At 39.6% G+C, this 23,826-nt stretch overlaps 2 protein-coding genes across 2 annotated transcripts in view; one reads left to right on the top strand and one right to left on the bottom strand.

Moving 5' to 3' along the window:
- Positions 1–23,826, top strand: part of OR9Q1 (olfactory receptor family 9 subfamily Q member 1) — a 126,348-nt gene that overhangs the window by 65,287 nt on the left and 37,235 nt on the right. The window lies entirely within an intron of this gene.
- On the bottom strand, positions 1,331–2,275 carry OR9I1 (olfactory receptor, family 9, subfamily I, member 1). Its single transcript, NM_001193996.2, is given in 1 exon segment — positions 1,331–2,275. A coding segment is annotated over 1 exon segment (945 nt).

Raw genomic sequence — 23,826 nt, 5'->3', positions numbered from 1 at the left:
TTAGCGAGGATTCCCTCTTTTTCTGTTGATAGGAATAGTTTCAGAAAGAATGGTACCAGCTCCTCCTTGTACCCTTGGTAGAATTCAGCTGTGAATCCATCTGGTCCTGGACTTTTTTTGGTTGGTAAGCTATTAATTATTGCCTCAATTTCAGAGCCTGTTATTAGTCTATTCAGAGATTCAACTTCATCCTGGTTTAGTCTTGGGAGGGTGTATGTGTCCAGGAATTCATCCATCAAATGGTATTTCTAGTTTTAGATCCTTGAGGAATCGCCACACTGTCTTCCACAATGGTTGAATTAGTTTACACTCGAATGTGGGATGTCTTTCTATTTGTCTCTTCTTTAATGTCTTTCATAAATGTATGGTAGTTTTCAGTGTACCAGAAGCAGCAATATAGAAGAGAGTATTAAATGAAGCATTATGACCCTGTCTTCAAGGAGTTCACCATCCAATGTGGACAATAATTGCTTACTTCTATAATCATAGAGGCTATTTTTACCTGAGAAAGTAGTATCAATTGTGACTACTTGCTACAGGTCTATCATTGTTGACTTTGCAGATGCTGGGAACAAGCCTGAGAGCAGTAATTGTCATGAGGCAGGCACTATATTTAGGAGGAGAAAAAAATTAAGAAATTGGAGATTCAGAATCTAGAGAATTGTCACTTAAGAAGAAGATATTATAGTCCTGCAGATATTAGAAACCATTTAGGAAGACATTAGAGGAAGAGTAGCCCAAAGAAAGCACCCTTTCCTGATCTACTCTATTTTTTTCTGATTAGAAATTTCACTGGGTTCATAGGTTCTTTTCATTTACTTTATAATGAGTTGACAGGTGATCCATACCACAAAAAACCCTTGTTCTCCAATAGTACAATTTATAGCTATAATTTTCTACAAAGAGTTAAGTCAGTATCAATGAGCTATGTTTCCATATGGAGAGGCAATGATGATCAACTTTTCATAAAATCAAAGTTGGGTAGAGGAGTTCATATATTCATAAAATAACATAAAGAATATGGAATTCTTCATGAATGAAATAAACTCAAGACTCCCGGCACCTGAGATTCTATAAGTTGTGACATTAGAGAATAGCAAGAGACTGCTGAGTGCTAAGAAATGGATTGAAAGTGGAAGAAGGGGATAAGAAGAAAGAACATGGAATTGCTGGAAACTAATTTCATCATAGTTGTAGTTTTCCCTGTGTGCCTGGTGGTACCTATCTTCTATCTTCTCTGTTTGTAGATATAGGTTGCATATAGTAATGGTGCCTATTAGGATATATTGATATGGGAAAAAAATGGACTAAAAATTCCTCTCACTTGGATCTACATGGTCAGGGACACCTGGAGTCTCCCAGTGACCTTTCTGAAGGCATCTTTTACATCTTTGTTTCTTAAGCTGTAGATCAGAGGGTTCAGCATGGGGATCACCACTGTGTAGAAGACAGACAAGACCTTATCTTCCTCCAGGGATTTGCCTGAGCCACTTTGCAGATACATGAAGATAAGGGTCCCAAAGAAAAGGGCCACAGCAGTGATGTGGGAGGCACATGTGGAGAAAGTCTTGGCCCCACCACCTGAAGACTTCACTTTCAAAATGGTCTTGATGATGAGCAGATAGGAAATCAGGATGACTGAGGCATTGGCCAAAATCACAAAACTGCCAAAGAAGATGGTGATAATCTCGATGTTTGCTGTGTCATTGCAGGCAAGCTTCAGTAGTGGGGGTAGGTCACAGAAGAAGAAGTTGATTTGATTGTCATCGCAGAAGGAGAGGGTGAAGGTACACGTGGTACGCAGCATGGCTCCTGACACCCCACAGACATAGGCTCCTACTACCAGGCTCCAGCAGAGTCTGGGATTCATGGCCACGATATAGAGCAGTGGGTTGCGAATGGCAACATAGCGATCATAGGCCATCACTGCCAGCAGGAAGCACTCTGTACCTGCACAGATGGTGAAGAAAAAGAACTGGGCAGCACAGTGGCCGTAGGAGATGACGGTTTTGCCTGTGGCCAATGTGGCTAGGATCTGAGGGGTGATGACTGAGGTGTAACAGGCATCCAGCAGGGAGAGGTGGCTCAGGAAGAAGTACATTGGGGTGTGGAGTTTGACATCTACTTGGATTAAAATAATCATCCCCACATTCCCAAGAAGGGTAACCAGGTAGAAACTCAGAAACACCAGGAAGAGGGGAATTTTCAATTTGGGGTGGTCCATAAAGCCCATGAGAATGAATTCAGTTACTGTGGTGAGATTATTCTTGGCCATGGAGACAATATGGACTATTGGTCTGAGGATGAGAATGAAATAAAAAGAATTTCAGAAGTGAAGGACAGAATATTTCTCTCTATGGTGGAAGTGTGGCTTATAATTCTGGGCCTATTTGTAAAGCTTGTTTTTAAGAAATTCTGAAACTGGCTGATTTTCTTTGGACATCTCTTGCATTTTATGGAACTGAGCCTGAAGCTGGTATTTCTGATTCAAATTAATTCTAGTTTACATTTGGAAATTTCTGTAAAGATAAGAGGCACACAATTCTCAGCTTTGGAAGAGACCTAGACAGCATCTATTCCAATCCCATCTGGGGCTGGAGTCTCACTTACCGTATACCCACGACATGGTCACTCAGTTGCCATATGAGTCTCCATCTGTGAACAGTTCCACCTGTTGATTCTCTTTTTGGACCTAGGGTTTCTCCTTCTGTACCTTTCACACACTGGCCTTAGTTTTACCCCTTCTAGATACTCATAGCAATTTTAGTCACTTCTTCTCATGAAAGCCTTTCACAAGTTGGAAGCTGATGAATCTGCTCTTCCTGCCCACCATTCCCTTATAGTACACATTGATATTTTCTGTCTTATTATATAATTATTCGGTGGGCAGTAAAAAAATTGCCTAGTCAAATAGTATTAACTGATAACAAAAAGTCTTTCTTTCTACTTTAATCATCACCACCCCATCTCAGAGGCCATCATCTTCAACATATTGCATTAAAAATGTTTTTGGTTATATATACACCATGATTGTAAATAATGTGTTCAAACTCATGTGCTTGCTACCTTTTTTTGACCTTGGGTAAGTTACCTAACCCCTTTGTGCCTCAACTTTTCATTAAATCAAAGTTGGGTAGAGGAGTTCATACATTCTTAAAATAACATATTCACCTATTTGTAACACAGAAAAATATGCCTATGTCATAGGGCTCTTTTAATTTTTTTAAGGAAGAGAAAATAGATTTATTATCTTTTTTGAATTTGAATATAACTTTTTATTTTTTATTTTCATACATTTTTGGGGAACAGGTGATATTTGGTTCATAAATGAGTTCTTTAGTGGTGATTTGTGAGATTTTGGTATATCCATCACCTGAGCAGTATACACTGAACTCAATTTGTAGCCTTTTAAGTATTAAATAAGTTAATACCTGTAACAGGTGTAGATCAGTGCCCAGCACATAGAGCTAAATAATGTTGGCTAATTTTGTTGTTGCTATTACCATCAATTTTAGATGGTAGCTGTTGATTTTCTGTTCTGAAACATAGTCCATTTACTCCACATGAACTTTGTTAATATTGCTATCTTTGTGTAATATATTTGTATCTTTCTTTCAATTATATATATACATACATATTCTTTTTTTTGATTGAGTAAATTTGACCCTTAGTAAGTTGAAGAAATTATTCCCTTGTTCTTTCCTCTCTTCTCCCTTCCACCTCATTAACAAAAAAATCAGTCTTTTATCCCATTCATATGGGAATGCTTGCTAATTTAAGTCTTCTCTATATTTTGACTATGGGTTGATTCTACTATCAATAAGTTGTGTTTCTCTATTATGACTACGTACATGCCATATACAAAAAGACTAAATATTGTGATTGGATACACAGAAAAGGAAATGTCATTAAACTTCTGCTTCTGGGAGAATCTTTCAAACGTCAAGTCAAATGAATGCTCCTTCTTTTGATCTACCAAATTGGTTAAAATAATTATGTTTAGTTTGCTTTATATTTGAGTCATAGAAATTTTGCATTTCCTAAGATTTCCTGTTGCCATATGGTACAGATTTAAGTCACTTCGTAATACTGCATAATACCATATTCCAAGTCCATCCAGTATACTCATTAAAATGCCTAAAGACTTCCTTTGGAGTCTTTGCATGGAAGCCCAGGTTCCCATCTCTTATTTTTCAAAGGCATCTTTACTCTCTCAGGACGTGCCATATACAATACTTTATGGAAACCTGGCAACAGTCCTACTGGACAGGTGACGTTAGTCTTGTTTGTGTTTGAGAAATTGAGATTAGAGAAATGAAACCATCTGTTGACCCACATGTAGAGGAGCCAGGATCCACACCCAAGTCTCCAGATTCCATTATCCTACACTGCTCCCCTTGAACCATTTGCCTGGCCTCCCTCATCTCACACCCCCAATTTCCTCAGGTTGGAATCTACCAATTCAGAGTCCTTGAATCTAGAACTATGTTTGATGAAGCCATGAATATAAAAATTAGATTGTTAAGAAACTCTTTTTCCATGTAGCACAACAAGGAATTTTCTTTGCTGTGGCAACATGGGGATTGCTATTTTTGATAAAATCCATAGTAGTAAAAACTAATCATAATACCTCTTTCTACCTTCTTTCATACATTTTATATCCATAAATATCTGTGATTGTCTCCACACCCCTGTAAAGTGGACATGATAGATATTGTAATTATTTTGGCATTGAGACAACTGACAGAGAGGTTAATGACTTGTCCCAAAGTCAAATAATTAGCTGTCTGCAGACATGGGGATAACAGGCAGGTCCTCTGGCTTCCATGGGATCCCTCTTTTACTTCCCTTTCACCTAAGGTCTAATTCCACTGGGACCTGCCAGGAAGAGGTTTTGAACTCGTAATGAGGCCCCATCTGTCGCAGAATCACTGCGACTGCTTTATTCACTACATGGGTAGAGAGAGACAAGCAGCACACACTTTCACGAAAGGGCTCATGGTAGCTGTTCTTGGGTCTGGAGCTTACTTGAGCTCTAATCAGGGTCCTAGTGGGAGAGAGACATTGACAGATCACGTCAAACATGTCCTAGGGCTATTCCATCCACCTTGCTCCAGCAGCAGGGTCTGGGGATAAGTCAGCTTCTTTAGAAGGCCTTCATGGTATGGTTCAAGCTCTATGGTTGTCACCTCTATGACAGGCACTCACTAGCTGAGTAACCTTCAAACGTTTATCTTCCCTTCAACGAGGACTTCACTTTCTGTTCTATGATATGGCAGAGCTAGATTATATGACCATTAGATCTTTTGTTTCTCACAATCCATGATTTATATGTCTAGGTATTTAGGCTCTTTAGCTACTAAATACTGAGTATATAAGGAAATGCAGGCACTATTCAAGTGATTTCTAGTTACTTAAACATAATATTATAGGGTCTTAGGTAGAAAATTGAACGGCCTTTATTCCTCAGTTCCTGATAAACCATCATCATTGGTCAGGGCAAGGCTCTTTTTCATTTCATTTTATTTTATTATTTTTGCTAGTCCTGCCTCATTCTTACTCCTTCCCCTGTTCCTCTTAGGGGTGCACTCTAGTGTATTCAAAATACATATCCTTCCATGTTTATTCTTTTCATATTTATTTACAAATATATGTATGTTAAAAATATAGTGGCTATGGTGTGTTCTAAAATTTGTGTACATGATATTGTGACATAAATCCCACTTTTTAGCATACACCGTATTTTTGTGATTTGTTTATGTAATTTTGGTAAATTTAGTATTTTTTTTTTCTGATTTTGTTATGATCTTCCTTGGTATGCTTATAACATATTTTACTTATCAATTCTACTAGAGACTGTGAGTGCTTTGCATATATTATTTAATTCCAAAACCAGTCCTGTAAGCAGATATTATGATCTGATTTTTACCAATGAGGAATTTAAATCTTTGGGAGATTAATTTTCTAAAACTACTTCCAAGTGAGAGTAGAAGCAGAAGAGTTAGTTGATGGCAAATCCTTTTAGCTATAAATTTATTTTGTTATCTCCCTGCATTTTCCTATATCTTTATAATCTATGGAACCAAAGAAATGTCCCTGCAGTTAATCAGAGCTTTTTTACCTTCAAATCATGAGAAAACCTGGTTAATTTCAACACCTTTCTCAACATCTAATTCTGAAATTGTTGTAGTCCATTTTATGTGTATCTCATGGCTAATTCCTGGGGGTCTCTCTGATTAGAGACACAATTGTTCGAGGCTCCTGACCAGAGATTAGGTGGCAGATTGTTGGGATGCAGATGCTATCACACTGAGTTTGTGGCACATGCATGCAAGGCCTGTTTCATACATTAGCTCTAGTCCTTCCTGAAGCCCTCCAAGCTGGGTATAGCTATGACTATTTTATGGATGAACAAAGTGGAGTTCAGAGAAGTTAAGAAAGTTGTCCAACTTGTTACACACCTAGGAAGGAACAGAACAGACATTTGAACCTAGGACATTCTAACTCCAAATTCTGTATTCTTTCCATCTTATCATGCTCTCTTCTTAGGGGATGAGAAAGACCCTTTCTGCAGACCCGAGCCCCAAACCTTTAAAATCACAGTGCCTCTCTAAAACCATTAGGCAAATAGTCAACTTTTATGGGCGTCAAGTATAAAGATTGATTTTGGAGTTCTTTGTGGTCCATGTTTTTTCTCTTTTTCTTTCTTTATAACTTGAGAGAGACTTAGTTGGACCATATCCCTCTTGATATACCCTTGGAAAACTGCTCAACAAATTAGAACCTCAGTTTTTTCAATAATAAAATGAGAACATAACGATTCTTGAAAACTTAGAATGGATTTTTATCTAACAAGGTAGAGTTTGCTTATTTTCCAGAAAGGCAATTTTCAAAATATTTCCCAGAGGGAAAAATATTAGGACCAGACTGGTGATACCCAGTTTTGTGTGATCTTTTTTAAGAAGGAGATTGGGGTACCATTAGCTTGGGTGAGGCCCAGAGTAGAGAGAAACAACTGATTCCCTGAACCCAGGACAGTTTACAAAAGGGAAAGCAATGGTTTATGGCCAGTGACCCTTTTAAGAAAGTCTAGGAACATTTATAGGTTGATGATATTACTTGTGATATATTTAAATTATAATATGTGACATAAAAGAATATGCGACCTCTGGAGGGGATAGGGAAAAAGACTCCTCTAATTCAGGAGGAACCCTTTACAGAAGAGATGGTCCCCAACCCTTATACTTACTTTAACTTGGGACGTTCTCCAAACTCTTCTTCATTTTGCCTTCAAAGATTGAGTCCCTTGGGGAGAGTGAAGGAGCTCAACAACGTTAACGTTTCTCACCTTACTGAAATCGGTGTCTCGAAATATTGTTGTGAACATTTACTGAGTTCTTGCTCCAAGTCAGGTAGATGCTAAGCACTTTAAAGGTTTTCATTTCCTTTCAACTTGACAATAACATTATGAGAGATAAGTATTTATCTTTATTTTACAGATGAGGAAATGAAGGTTTAGAGACATTAAATGTTTTGCTTGAGGTTTCACAGCTAGAAAGAAAAGATGTTTAGATTCTAACCTTGGTTCTCTGACCCCAGAGTTGGAGTGTTGAACCAACACGCTGTGCTGCTTTTCCTAATCCTGGCAACCATTTATTGAACATCTTCTCTGTACTGATCATGATATTATGCATTGTACACACATTAGTTCATATAATTCATACAATGATCTTATGAACAGTGTATTATTTTGTCCCTGAGGAGACTAGGACTCTGAATAGTTAAGTAACTTGTCCAAGGTCACATGACTGGTCAATGAAAAAGCCCAGAGTCTAATCCAGGTCTATATTATTCCAAAGCCAGAGTCCTAGTACATATGATTAATTCTACTCCAGCATAATTACAGAAAGTAGAGTCATTTACAGGAAAATCTCTTGTCTAAGCTCTGCAGTCTAGTACCATGCCTCCCACATGAAACTATTTATATTTTCTAAAATTTACCTAGTGACAAAAAAGCCCAAAGAGATTAAAGCTGTAGATTCCCCCCCAACCAAAACACACACACACACACACACACACACACACACACACAACTGATCCAGTCTTAGTTGTATATTTCACATAAGAGCTGATATCCCAGTCTGATCATGGTCCTATCAGATGACAAGTTCTGATGACAAAGGCAAGATTCTCTGCCCAGTTTCACCTTCTCTAGTTTGCATGGACCTTACTTCAGAGCCAAGGTAATAATTAAGTCTTAATTACCTGGTGGAATAATTCAGTTGGATTCATCTTGGGCTTGCAGTGAAGCTAATCTAAGTTTGTTTAAGCATTTTGTAGAAAGCAGCTAAGATTGCTCAAATAGACGTATGTAGCTGACTGACTTTAGGTTTTCTTCTTACTAAGCAAACCAGTGGGATATTTAAATTGCCTTTGGGGATAGTTTTATGGGAGGGATGCAGTGATCTCAGTGGTTTTCCTTGAATTATGAATCAGCACCTGGGAGAGCCCCTGAGACTCCAGAGAAAAGCCAGCCCGGTCCGGGAGACCACACTTCAGCAGAAGCTCATTATCTCAGCTTCTGCACACTTCTGAGAGAATAAAAACAAATCTTATGGGAGCTCATGAAAACTAGTAAGCCTTGTTTGTCTCAAAGCTCAACTGCAGACTCTACTGGGAACGAACTTGGTTTTTCTTTGCCATTGGCTCCCCATTCCTAAAGTTACTCAGTGGTAATATCAAGACTGGAACTCAGATCTTAGGACTTCTGGTGAAGTTCTCTTTACAATGCACTCATCCTTAGTCCTGATGTCAAGTCTCATATCAGGAGCTGAAACCTGGCAGCATTGTCTGCTCAGAATTTCAAGGAAGAGTGATTATTGGCTCAGGAGGGTATGAGTCTGGGGTGGTCTAAACATACTTCATTCATGTCTCCACTGAGGAGTTTGTCAGCTCACCTTCCCTAAAGATCCATTTCCAGGGTTTCCATGGTCAACTTTCTCTAACCACTCTAGCTCTTGTCTCTTCCCTCATCTCTGAAACCCACCATCTCTTTGTTAGAACCACATAATTTGGCACTGAACTCCACTTGTCTAACATTGTTCATAATTATTCTTTAGTGAATAGTCTCATCTCCTCTGCTGGACTGTGGGTTCCTGGAAAACCCATGTTTCTTCCTAGTAATAACTTGGGTCCTGATTCAGTAGAACCTCTCTGTGTCCTGTAAGCTTTCATTGGCTCATTATTGCAGGATCAGAGCTCTTCCAGCAGAAGAAATCTCAAAGAAGCCATGTGCTCCGTTTGCTTCTAAGTAACATGACTGGGATAAAACCCTTTGGAAATTAGCAAGCATTCAGCCTAACTAGGGTGGTTTTTGTAACTGCAGATGCCAGATGATACAAGAATATATTACAAAGAAGGGTGGCAGCCACAGATCAGGACTCCTGGCAGTTAGCACAGGAAATTCTACCTTCCAATGCATTTTTGGACAGTAATTATTATCATTTGCTGTAATTAAATATCTATTGAAATAACTGTGTGGTAAGAGTATATATAGTGTATTCTAATACTTCCTGGATGGTATAGAAGGTAGAGTGGTAATTGGGACAGGGTGGAGGACTATGCCAGCAATAAGAATATTCCATTCAACATTCCCTGGGGAACTTGTAGAATGGGGTGACTATACAGTAGATATTACCTCTCCTCCTTTTGACACAATGGGCCATCTAGAGTGCTTTGATGTATAACATAATCATTACTATTGTTATCATTAATAGTGTTATTGTTATTGTTAAGCATTGCGCCAGAGTCTTGTTCTGTAGCCCAGGCTGGAGTGCAATGGCGTGATCTCGGCTCACTGCAACTTCCGGGTTCAAGCGATTCTCTCACCTCCGCCTCCCTAGTAGCTGGGACTACAGGCATATACCACCACGCCTGGCTTATTTTTGTATTTTTAGTAGAGATGGGTTTTCACCATATTGGCCAGGCTGGTCTCAAATTCCTGACTTCAAGTGATCTGCCTGCCTCGGCCTCCCGAAGTGCTGGGATTACAGGCGTGTAATCCCTCACGCCAGAACTTCTGTTTGGACTTTTGGGAAGAGATGCATCTTAGGTTAGCTTCCTTAAAAAAAGACCCGGGACAGAATTTTGGACAAGTGCCTCGCTGAGGGAGTGCTTGAAGGAGAAACCTGTAAAGGAGTGAATGAAACAGGAAATAGCTAAGCAAAGAGGTGGGCTGTAGTTTCAGCTGGAGTCTAGCTGTGGCCTGATTCTTACAGGAACTCTGGAATGTGAATTATGCCACGGGCCTAGCTCTGCCTCCAGACAAGGGATTTGGCTTTTTGCAGCCCACACCAAGCATCCATTGACTGTGGGCTGCCTCTAAGTGGTGTGACTTCCCAGGCATTCTGGGAAAAGTGGATCCCTTAGCTAATGGCAGTTCTCCAGAGAAGGAGAGCTGTGAGCTGTTAGCAGCCAATACTCATAGCAGCTGTAGGTGGGTGTACTGATCTGTTAACTGGGATACTTAAAGATGCTCTTTTTTTCCTGATAAACTTCTGAGTATTTATATCTGGGGCTTCTGATGCCACTGAATGAGTGAAAATAGCCCAGAGAGAAGTTAAGAGAGGGAGAAAGGAAGACTGAGGTCTGACGATGTTCGGACTTTTGGAAAGCCCCAAACTCCAAGACTGTAACCTGAGGATATTTGAATTTCTGAAGCAAGTCTTGTCTGGAGCCATCCAGATAAAGTGTTTTTGGTTACATCGACAAATTTCATTTTTAAATTTTTAAGTCAATTTTTTTGGCTTTCTACCATTTAAATTGAAAAACAGTTTTGAAGTATTCATGGTTTTACATGTTTATATAAGCACTGGAATTTCTAGAAGAGTGTACACCAAACTGTCAAAATGAGTATCACTAGATATTATGAAAAGGGTGTCACTTTCGTAATCTCTGTGTGAGGATTTGTTAGAAAAATAATATATTATTAGAAAAAATATTTCAATATTTATAGTAGAATAGTAAGAGTAAACAGGTGAGAACAGCCAAGAAAAACTAAAAAAAAAAAAAAAAAAAAAAAAAGAATAGTAGGGAAAGAGCAATTAACCTGCCTGATATAAAAGTTTACTATAAAGCACCGGGCGCGGTGGCTCACGCCTGTAATCCCAGCACTTTGGGAGGCCGAGGCGGGCGGATCACAAGGTCAGGAAATCGAGACCATCCTGGCGAACACGGTGAAACCCCGTCTCTACTAAAAATACAAAAAATTAGCAGGGCGTGGTGGCGGCGCCTGTAGTCCCAGCTACTCGGGAGGCAGAGGCAGGAGAATGGCGTGAACCCGGGGGGCGGAGCTTGCAGTGAGCCGAGATCGCGCCACTGCACTCCAGCCTGGGCGACAGAGCGAGACTCTGTCTCAGGAAAAAAAAAAAAAAAAAAAAAAACAACTTACTATAAGGCTTTCATAATTAAAACAATGTTTTTCGGATGTAAGAATTGGTAGATACATCAATAGGACACATTGCAAAGCTCAGAAACAAATCCAAGTATCCACAAGGAGCTAGTATTAATAAAGATGGTATTTTGCATTAGTGAAGAAAGAAACATTTATTGAATCATTGATAGTGAAATGACTGTTACCTATTGAGAAGTTTGAACTGTATCTCACAGCTTGTATCAAAACAAATGTCAGATCTGTCACATGGTATAAAGAAAATATAAGTGAATCTTTGTCACTTTGTCATCGCTCAGAGTGGGACATTTACTTAACATTAAAAATTTTTTTTGTGGAAATGCCCATCAACAAGATGAATGGATAAAGAAAATGTGGAAATGTACTTTTTTAAACCTAAAAATACAGAAAGTTAGCATAAAGGCATATGTATGTGTCAACATAAAATGTTAAAAATTCCATATGTCAAAACATCGCATAAAAATAAAAAAGCAAATATAATACTAAATTTTATGTGTCTACGAAAAAATGTTAAAAATTTTGTATGCCAAAACATCACGTAAAAATAAAAAAGGCAAATCAAATGCTAAAAGGGTATTTATGACATACACGGAAGGCATGTCCTGTTAGATTTACTTCATACCATCTGAAATTCATTCATTTCATTTCATTTCCCACTATTCAGCCAGGTTATCCTTGGTTATGCTGCACTGTTAAATAACATAAAAATCTCAGTGCTTTAAAACAGCACAGATTTATTTCTTGTTCCAGGTACATATCTCTCACAGGTTTGCTTATCAGAGTATCTCAGGAACCCAGGAGGATCCACCATCTCCACGGCCCATCCGCCATCTCAACGGTGGTGGTTGCCACAGTGTCCGATTAAACCAACCACGAAGGGCCAGGCAGCGCAATTCGTGTACGTGTGTGTGTGGGGTGTGTGTGTGTGTGTGTGTGTAAGTAGAACATTAGCACTACCTCTTCTGGTGTCCCTCATCTCTGGACACTCCCACAATAGCCTCCTAAATGTGTTCCTGCTTTTACTCTTGCCTCTCTATAATCCATTTTTCTCATAGAATCAAGAGAAATTGTTTAAAACCTACATCAGATTCTGTAAACTCCCTATTAAAAAACCTTCCTTTGGCTTCCCATTGCAGTTAGACTCAAACCTGATATTTTTACTGCGGCCTACATGATTATCTGTGATCTACCCCAGCCTCCCTCTGGGCTTGATCTCCTACTAGTCTTCTATCTGTTTCTTGAGACTCCAGCATATTCTGGCCTCAGTCTCTGCATTTACCGTTCCTTCTGCCTGAAATTCTACTCACTTAAGAAGGTGTGCTTGTGTCTTCTTTACATGCAGGTCTCAGTGTAAATACCCCATCAGCAAGACCTTTTCTGACCTCCGGAAGTTCCCTTTCTCTGTCGCTACTCCAAATAGTTTCTGTCACAGCATCCTTCTCTATTTCTTTATAACATGACTCTCTCTGTTGCTGCCTATTAGAATGTAAGCTATACGAGGGCAGAGCTTTTTTTTCCTGTTTTTTTTCAAATTATTTTTTGTTCATTTTTTCCTGGTATATATAAATACAGGTGAGTCTATTTTATTTTGTCTTATTTTAAGTTCCGGGATACATATGCAGAATGTGCAGGTTTGTTCCATAGGTACACATGCGCCATGGTGCTTTGCTGTACCTATCAACTCGTCATCTAGATTTTAAGCCCGCATGCATTAGGTATTTGTCCTAATGCTCTTCCTTGAGTCTGCCTTGTTCACTGCTGCATCTGTAGGGCCTAGAACAACTCTTCATTTACACTAGGCACTCAATAAATATTCATTAAACAATGAGAGGAGAGAGCCTTAATGCTTCTATAATTCAATCAGAAAAGTTAAACAATTCAATAGAAAAACGGGGAAAATATATGAGTTCTGAATTTACAAAGAAAGAGAAATGGCTAAATATATGAAAAAATTTAACATAATAGGTAGGCAATACAAATCACAAAAAGTTAATGTAGTCATGAGATACTTTTTGCCTAAGGAATCATCAAATATTTGAAAGAAAATTATATTCATTATTAACGGGAGTGATGGCAAACAGTTCCTTTCCTACGCTGCAGTGTTGGGGAGCATCTTGAAATCAGTTGGCTAATTCACGTGAAGGCCCTTAAAAATAAAAGTGCCCTTTTCCCAGCTGGGTGTGGTGGCTTATACGTGTAATCCCAGCACTTTGGGAGGCCGAGGTGGATGGGTTGCTTGAGGCCAGGAGTTCAAGACCAGCCTGGCCTACATGGTGAAACCCTGTCTCTACTAAAAAATTACCAAAAAGAAAAAAAAGAAGAAAAATTAGCCAGGTGTGGTGGTGCACGCCTGCTATGTTGGGAGGCTGGGCGAGAGAATTGCTTGAACCCAGAAGGTTGCAGTGAATTGAGATCACGCCACTGCACCCCAGCCCAGGTGACAGAGTAAGACCGTCTCAAAAAAAAAAAAAAATGCCCTTTTCCCCCATAGTTCCATTTCTAGGAAATTACCCCTAGGGTTAAAATAATTAATATCTATAATCATTAATGTCTATAATAGGATATAATTATTAACATCTATAAAGGAGGTAATTATTAACATCTATAAAGATCTATAATTATGGTACTGTTATTTCATAATAAAAAATTGAAAATACCAAAGTGACCCAAATTACTTAGGTGCAATAGGATATTTTGGATGTGAGGAGCCTGGAGTTCGAATGCTATAAACATCTCCCTGTGCATACACGTATTTTGGCTCTTAAATGCTGCGGGGCTAGAGCTCAGAAGGACCACTGATCTACATAGGAAGCTGGGGAATTTCCCCTGAGGTAAGGGATTCAAACTCAGACCTCCACAGAGGTTCAGGGATGTAAATTATTCTCAGCTGGCCTGGGTGGGGAGCTGGCCTGTGTGGAAACCACATAAAGGACTGAAGGGTCTTCCTGGTGGATGGGACTGTGTCATCAGTGGTGGCTGTTAGTGTTAGACATACAGCAAAATAGCAGGATGAGGAATATACATATTTTGGGATATAAATTTTCTCCATCACAAGTAAGGATAAGAAATAAATATATATATCTTTATTAATAAGTTTTCTAAATTAAATGTGTCATAATTGCCTCTGTCAAGATTAGAAGGACATATATCACAGTGTTTTACATAATATTTATAACATTATATAGCAATGTTTTCTATAATTTTATGTATATAAAACTTTTTTTCTTAGTGGAGGTTTCTGCTTTACTTAAGAGTTTTGAGCATTCTGACTACCTTTGAGATTGTTCAACAGCATGTGGTATATTAGAAGAAGGCAATCTCACCAGTGTTGCATCAAGATTGGGAGTTAGTTTTTTCTTTTCCTGTGGTCACATAGACTTTTAGGGTATGGAGTCTCAGGATATGGTGTTCAATGCCCCCAACATTCATGAGCTGTCCAATGAGAGGTCTCAGTACTTTTCAGGGTATCAGGGTGGGTTATAGGCCTCTCCCACTTGAGAAACTTTATAACAGTTATTTTTCTTCTTATAAACTCACCCTAAGGAAACAGTATAAAAATGCAATATAAACTTTGATTTCAATTTTAAAAATATGTAAATACCTAGGGAAGAAAATTCTGGAAGGATATTAATAGTATTGAAAGTAATGGCAAAACCGCAATTACTTTTGCACCAACTTAATGCTAGGTTCAGTTCTGAGGGTTTTATATGTATCATCTTCAATTTTCTGACCGTCCCAGGAAGTGAGCATAGAGAAGTGATATAACTCACTTAAATCCACAAGGTAGAGCAATCTACTTGCAGAGCTTATGTTCTAAATAACTCTGTTCTAGTGTATTTCCTCCAACTGTTAACAGTGCTTGTTGGAATGGTTCAATGGTTTACATTTCTTCTTTTAGACTTTGACATTGTCCAAATTTTCTATATGAAATAATTTGTGTTTACAATCAGCTAAATTATACTAGGCAGTACAGGATAGTGGTTAAGAGTAAGGGATCTGGAGCCAGTCTCCCCTGGTTCCAGTCTCAGCTCTTCTTCTTATTACCTGTGTGACCATGAGTGGTTACTTCACCTCTCTGAGTCTCAGTTTCCTCACCTGTAGCATAGAATAAAAATAGTATCTACCCCATAGGATTGTCGTAAAGACTCAATGAGTTAAACAGAGATAGAAAAAATATGATGTGCCAGACACTGCTGTGGGTACTTTATCTATAGCTAATTAAATATTAGCTGAATAAATGAGTAAGCAGATTGCTGGGACTTCGCACAGTCTCTGTAAATGAGATTGGCCAGAAAGGGTCACCTTGGGTTGATGTCAGCTCCTCAGAGAGCAGAAAACAGAGGTATCTCCCTCATCCCCAAGGTGAGGCTGGATTATGGAGGAGGCTGCCAGACGAGATGAAGGTTGAGTGAGGAGGAATTGAGAAAGTAAACTTTGCAGAGGCCCTTTTCTGAAAATTTCTTTCCTCTGGGCATTGCAGAAGCCTAATTAGAAGCTGAGGACTGATTAGAAACCCCAGTCAGTAGCAAATTCTCCTAATTGCCTTCCTGGAGTGAAGGATCCAGCCTAGGATAGGGCAGAGCTCCAGCTCCTATTAATCCAGCTGCTGTGCATGCCAGGCCTGTGAGCTGCAGGTGCTGAACATGCCTATTTATCTTGGCCTCCAAAGCCCCACTTAGACACCACATTCTACCTGTGCTCAGCCCAGCCCTCCAGACTGGGGAAGGACCTTTTGGTCCTGCTGAAGGTGAGCATGGCCATAGTAGATCAGAGAGAAAATGCACTACAGTCCAGATTGAAAATGTACTTGATAACCTGAACTTCAGTTTCCTCTAACATAAAATGGGTTTCTCTTTGTTTCTTTTAGAGGGTAGGGTCAAAGCTACATGTGATTTTCTGGGAGCACAATGTGCTGGCACTTAATACTTTTGCTTCTCCCTTGCAGTAAAGTGAGGCACTTAGCATCTTTGTGTCTCGGTTTCCTCATCTATAACATGGAACTCATGATGCCTCGCGTACCTACTCCAGGTGATTGTTTTCAGAATCAGAAGAGATAGAAAGGTGAGACCACATGGAAAAGTGGGGAGGCTATTTACATGTAGTTAGTTATATTGAGAAAGTGGAAAGGGCAAGCAGCAACTCTTGTTGAATTTCTAAGAAACTTGTAAAATGCTGGCAGGTGTTGGGAATGACTCAGCATGACGCCATTGACATTATAGAGAGAGCTAGAAGTAACAGGTAAGCTCTGAAACAGAACAATCTCCTTTGTGGATGAGTAATTTCCCCATCTTTGGAATTGTTCAGTTCCCATAGGTGTAATTGGTCAGAAAGGGTCACTGCTAGCTCCAAGATCAGCCATCAGTGATGCTGGAGGAAGGTATTTCTGCTCTGGGTGGCAGTGAAGCCTCAGATTCCTGCAGTTCAGAGTCCATCAAGCTACTTTCTGTAAGTGCTTGACTGAGCTTAATTGAGATCTCTCATTTAGAAGCTGGCTGGCTGAGAAGCTCTAAGGAGGAAGGGCCCCAGCCAGAAAACTAAGGAGGCCTGATGTCCATGTTCATGCCTTGTAAGTCTTGTTCTACTTAGGAATATCCATCATTGAGGCTCTTCTCCCTAATCCCCCTTGAAAGAAGAGAATTTCATCTGCTTCTATCGGTGTCTGAGAGGCAGAGAGCATGAGTAGCTCTGGTCATTAGAACAGCTGTGCTAAGACTCTGAAGGAGGAGCATCCAGATGGTAGAGAGAGCACCTCACCAGGCTGTGGGAGACCTGGGCTCTAGTCATCCCCAACCTTTCTCATTGGCTCTTTGTATGTGGACAAGCCCTCCTCATCTCAGGGACTCTCTTGCCTCATCTCTAGGATGGGGCTGATGCTACTTTATCTTCTGGAAGGCAGGAGAGTGGAACCATGACCTGCAGACTCCAAGTTCCAAGAGTCTACTGCACAGTCAGTCTTGAGAGCACATGGGTCAGAGTGAGAAGCCACTGGGGAAGGAGAAGTGTAAGAGATTTAGGGTCAGCACTTGTCCAGACTTTATATGCCCTTCTAGATGTTTACTACAGGATTGCAAAGTGAAGAAGAACCTCAAGATTCCAACTTTTCATGTCTTTCTCTGTGACCTCCCGTCTTCAGGCAGGGCATCCATATCCCTATGGCACCTTGGTAAGGGATTTTGTGGTATGGTGGAAAGCGTCTAGGTCCCGATTCTGGCTGCTTTTCTTCCTAGCCATATGACACTTGGACATGTCAACTGACCTTTCGATTCTCACTTTCTTCATCTGAAAATGGGTTGTATGGAGATTAAATGAAATAACGGGTGTATAATGTTCCAAAATGCGGGATTATGAAAGTAGTTTGTAGTTTTTGGGGAGAGGATATTTACATCTTCCCTATGTGCAACAGAAGCAACCTTTGCCGAACACTCAATATGTCACCTCATTTCATCCTCCCAGCACTCCTGTGAGCTAAGTGATATCATACCCATCTTACAGATGAAAGAATTGGAATCCAGGGAGTTTAGGCAACTGGCTGGGATTTGACCCTGCTGTGATAGAGCTTCAAAGCATTCGGGCTCCTTGAGACCATGCTGGTTCTGCCTTTCTGCTATTTTCAATGCAAATGTATTGCCAGAAAATATTTCTCTTATGTCTTTGTGAGTTTTTATTCAACTAGAAAATGGCCAACTAAAGTTTTTTTCCCAACAAGATTTTGAGGGAAACAGAGTGCTCTTCAATAGAGACTCTATTTTCATCTCTCGCTTGAACTACTTCTCTACCTGAACACAGACAGCATGTGGGTGGAAGGAGCTGCTCTAGTTTTTCACCATTTAAACAATCTGAGTCCACTCAAGTCCACCCCGACACATTGAATAGCAGCCAAGGCATCTTGTACCTCTTTCCTTTTCCCTCTTTCCTCTTTAAGTCAGCACAGGCAGATGATACCAGTTTGATTTTAGTGGCAGAGAATCACTGTCATCCATGCCTGTTTAGTTCTATATATTTGTCACTACATCCACCGTGTCCAGAATAGTGCCTGGCACAGAGCAAATAGGCAGAGCTTTATACGTCTTTGTTGCATAATTCCAGCCAAGAGCACGGCTATATAACTTTGGGTGCACTGCACAACCTTTATGACTCCCCATTTTTAAATAACTTTAAACCTGACCTGGAGGTTCTAAGTAGATTAGTTTTGTTGAACTATATAAATACTCTTCAGATCCATGGCTATATATTTCCCGCAGTGGGTACTATTATCAGGCTGATCTCTGAGCACTTACAGAAACCCCTTGCAATTGAACACTTTTCACTTTTAGAATCATCTTCCCATGCACTTTCTTGTTCGATCCATAGTAGCCTTTTGGTTCTTAGCCCAGTGCTTTCGTTGGCCAAAGATGACAGATGGGGCCTATTAAAATCTGCGGGACTTTCTGTTTCCTGAAACCCCCATTAGTTTTCTGAGGTGTAGTAGAGATTTTGGGGAGCATTAATAATTTCAAGGAGCAGACAATCTTGAGGTCTTTCTCCCTTAGCTTTTGGATAACCTACCATGGTTATCCTGGGTATGTTTACTATTGCCTGATATAAAAATGAGGCTGTGGGCCTTGGACAGACATAACTAATGTGGGGGAAAGATAACCCAGAGTTACAGACGTCCACCAGGGGAGGTCTGTCTGGAAGTGAAATGTTTCTGTGCCTGAACAACAATTAGATCACAGATTGCTGAGAATGTTAAATGTTAATATTGCTCAATACTGTGGAGTGTGGCGGGTTCATGATGGCATTAAGGATGCACTTCCTTCCTGTGCATCCTTAAAACCCAGCAGTTTCAAATTCTTGTAGGTTTTCAAAACAGGAAACTGTTGCTTCAGTGTTCTATTCACTTTCCCAGCAACTCAGTTGATCCAAATTGCCTGGGACCAAATATGTTTCCTCTGAGACCAAACAGATTCATGGTTCATCTCCCTGCCTGGAGATTTTGAGGAGATACTGTTTGTTTTCCCTAATCTTAATCACTGGGAAATTGACTGGCGGTTCTATCTAGAATTACAAATCATTCTTGACCAGTTTAGGAATTTAGGGGATGTATCACATGGCAAGGTGCAACTGTTCTTGGCGAGAACCAAACTTTCTAGCTCCTCTGAAGATGAGTGGTCATTGAGCAGCAGCCTTAGTCTTTAAAATATTCCTCTGTCCATTGCAAAATGGGCAGAGTTGAAGCTTAGAAGGATCACATTAAAGTGTACTGTGAGTTAAAAGACCCTCTCCCAGTCCCCCTTCAGGCTCTTCACTGTCTCAGAAGGAAAGCCTAGGTCATTATTTTGGGATTTTGGTTTACAAAGACTTCAGGAGCTGGCTGTAGTAGCATAGACCTGGAGAACTCCCTAAGTGTTTTCATTTTCTCCCTTGAGCATCTGTCTTTTTCTGTCATCCATAGATCAGTCTGATTTAGGTTGAACCACAGTTTGTGCACTGTCTTTCCACAACCCATTTGGCAAAGTCCTCTGGCGACACTGTTATTGGTCTAATGCAGAGAGGGCTGATTATTCTGACATCTGGCAAATGGGCAATTTTATTTTGTATTTATGTATTCATCAATACCTCTTTCCAAAAGAGATTTAAAGTGGCTTATAAAAATGCATAATGTAGCAAGATACAATAAACTAAAAATGAGGAGTGAGATCTGGGCAAAGGGAAAGTACAGGTGAGCAGACAGTAATGAGGAGCCGGAAGCAAGATTTGGTTCACATGACTTTTGTCCTGTAACCTAAATCTGTGCTGGAGATGATGGCCCTCAGGGGGTGCAGGCTCCTTATTATAGTTTGATTCTGATGAGACCCTTGAGTATCTCTTCTACCCTCCCATCTCTGCAGATAAGACATGAAAAATAAAAATGATGCTATAAAACAGAGAACATGGGCAGTGGTTCCAACTTAGAATTGGGGTCATTTGCCAAAAAATTTATTTAACTTATATTACTTACCTCCTTGCCCAAGTGTAAGAGGAAAATACATATAAAGCCACTAGAAAAGTCCTGGGCACAGAAAGGTGCTCACTCCAGGGCATTATTAATAGCTTTCATCATTTCCGTAATCATGAGCCATGAGACAATGGCTGCGTACATGACCCTGGAGCCTGACAGACCACAGTTCAAATGCCTGCCTAGGAATTTACCTAAACCAAGTTTCTGAATCTCTGCAAGCCCCTGTTTCCCAGACTATAAATAGGGATAGTAAACATATGTCCTGTGTTGGGGTATTGTGAGAAGTAAATGAGGCAGTTTGTATAGAATACCTAGAACAGTATTTATCACACAGTGAATACTTTCTTAATGTCATCATTAATATTGATAGATACTCTTTTCCTCTGTCACTAGACTTTTAAGAGGAGAAGAGAGACCGTCGTGCTATAGAACAGGATACAGCATTTGAGGTCTGTTAGTGCCATCTTTTTATATGAGGATGCACATCAAGAGATGGGAGATACTTGCTTTAGTGGCAGGACCCACACTTGAATCCAGGCCTCCAGGTGCTGTTTCCAGCCTTCCTATCATATGCTCTCTCTGGCTTATCATAGTCAACTGCTATTCCCTGACCATGTCACTCTCCCCATAGGAAAATGCTTCCTCCTTCTTTCCCAGAGCAGAAACCTAAAAGTGTCTCTTAGAGCAATTGTAGAATGAGATGGGTCTCCTGATTTGTGCTTCCCCAGTTGGGGGTGCCTGAGGCTAGGCAGGAGCATCCCACTTCCTGGGCCAAAATGATGACCGTAGTGTAAGCTAATGTTAAGCATGGTGAATTTGGAGCCAGAAGAACTGGTGCCGTTTATTGACCGTGGTCTTGGGAAAGTAGCTTACCCACTTTGAGTCTTATTTTAGGCAGCAAAAAAGTAGAAATAAATTAAATTTGGGAGCAACTTAAAAACCTAGTGTTTGAAAGATACTTTTTATAATAATTTTGGATATGAATTGCTTACTCTGTAATAAAAGTACAAAAAGTAACATCTGAATGTTAGTAGGCAGAGTATGCTGTTTCCATTAATTTAAATTATATTTTTTCTTCTCATAGCACAGCTGTGCTGTTATTATTCTTTTAACAATCATACATGTATTTTTATTATTTTTAATTGACAAAACTTGTATATATTTATGCAGTACAATGTGATGTTTTCATAAATGTGTAAAATTTGGAATGATTAAGCAAGCTAATTAACATATCTGTCATCTCACTTAGCATTTTTTGTGGTGAGACATTTAAAATGTACTCTTAACAAATTTGAAATATACATTATTAATAACTATAGTCACCATGCTGTACTATAGATTTCAAGAACTTATTCCTCCTGTCTAAGTGAAAGTTTGTACCCTTTGACCATCACGTCCTCGTTTCACTCCCCAACCTCTGTAATGTGTGTTATGTTTTCTAAGACACGAGAAGGAACCAAAACAAATTGAATTTACTATAGAGTAAGCTAAAGAAAGAGGGAGGACAGAAAGACAAAGCAGGGGTGGGGCCCCGGGAAGATGAGGGGAAGAAGGGAGAAAGGAAGAGGGTAAAAGGAAAAAGGAAGAAAATAAACAGAAAATGAAAAAAAAAAAAAAAAGGAAATATTAACAAAATCAAATTCTGGCCCATCAGAAAGACTAAGGGGGCAAACCTCTAGCACAAATAAATAATATTGGATAAAAAGGAGAATAATCTTGTATTCAGGGTTTTTTCCCTTCAAATTTTGTTTTAAGTTCAGGGGAGCATGTGCAGCTGTTATTGTCAGTGTCTAGATGTTGAGGCCGAGACTTGAGGTCAAGCAACTTGTACAAGGTCACACAAATAGAAATGCCTGAGTCTAAGTTTAGAACAAACTTTGTCTTCTGGGCCCATTTTCTTAGCCACTATGTATATCTGTGGGATTCCAGCCTTACCTTTGTGCTGGGTGATCTTAGGTTGATTATCGAGCCTCTAGCATCTTAGGAGCTTCTCTCTGCTATCAGGAGGCTGACACTTCTGATCAATGTTGCCTGGAACATGTCTCCCAAAGACCTGAAAACCTCCATATATTTTGTAATCGGAGCAGGGTGGTCCACTGCTGGTGATTTATGTCCTTATTTTCTATTAGTTGTGGCTAAATGACGTATGCAAGCACATATGTGTAGTTACCTGATTCCCAGGATTTCTGCTGAAATGTCACCTTTTCAATGAGTCTTTGTGATGGTCTTAATATCCTTATCCTTACTTTGATACTTTTAATTCCTCATACTCTGCAGCATTTTTTTTCCACAGCACTTATGAACTTCTATCGTGGTAGAAGAATATATTTCTTCTTTTTTGAACATATATTATATATGCCAGGCTCCACTAGAATAAGCATGAAGGCAGGAACCTTTGTTTTGTTCCAAGTAGCTAGAAAAGGGCCTGCTACACAGTAAGTTCTCAGTAGATTCTTATTAAATAAATAGATGAATATAGCCTCTTTTTTCCTTTGGCCAGGATGATTTACATGAACTCCTCTTAAGAACGTGGCAAATCATTGTTTTGGGAGAAGATCAGGATAAGATTTGGCCTTAAGTGTAGAAAAACAACCTAAATATTTACCCTATGAAGAATTCAGTGGGGGAAAAAACTCCCACCAGATGCTGAACATTACTCAAAAATTAGATCAGCTTTTGCCAAACCTTGATCAAGGTTTTACTTTATTATTTATCTAAAGTCCTATGAGATCTTTTTCAAATTCAGTTTTTGTTTCAAAGATGGAAAGAGGACAAGAATCACCTATGAAGTCCACATTCACTATGTTCATTACTCTAAATTATCAGTGTTCAAAGGCACAGAGAGTATTTTCCCAACACCTGGCAAGAACCCCATCTGTATTAGAATTCAAAACTCAGTGTGCTGGCTTTGTCTCTTAATGAGTTTTGCAGGCTAATTCTGGAATAGCTTGATTCATGTATCTCACTGATTGATAATGACGTGGCATTAAAAAAACTAGGACACATCCTTTGGAATAAGAGGAGAACTTGGAAACCAGGCCATGCTGCTTGGCAGGAACAGAGAGGAAGAGGCGACTTGGCAGGCAATGGGCTATAGAGGTCCTGACAGTGCTTGTTCTTTATGACTCACTGTCTAGCATACAAATCCATTGTGCATATATGCACATCAGAAACAACCCTAAAGAAAGGTGGAGTTGATGCTGGAACTGCACGTGGCTGTGGACTTATGATTCTAGAATGTATATGAACCTAAGAGCATGTCACTCATATTATCTCAGAATTTAGAAAAAATAATTCTAAATGTGTGTCAGACCATGTTAACATACTATGTAAATTATATCCTTCACAATAATATTATAATTTGGGCATTGTAATC

The sequence above is a fragment of the Macaca mulatta genome, chromosome 14 (assembly GCF_049350105.2).
Source record: "Macaca mulatta isolate MMU2019108-1 chromosome 14, T2T-MMU8v2.0, whole genome shotgun sequence".
NCBI lineage: Eukaryota > Metazoa > Chordata > Mammalia > Primates > Cercopithecidae > Macaca > Macaca mulatta.
This window is presented reverse-complemented; position numbering and strand designations above follow the sequence as displayed.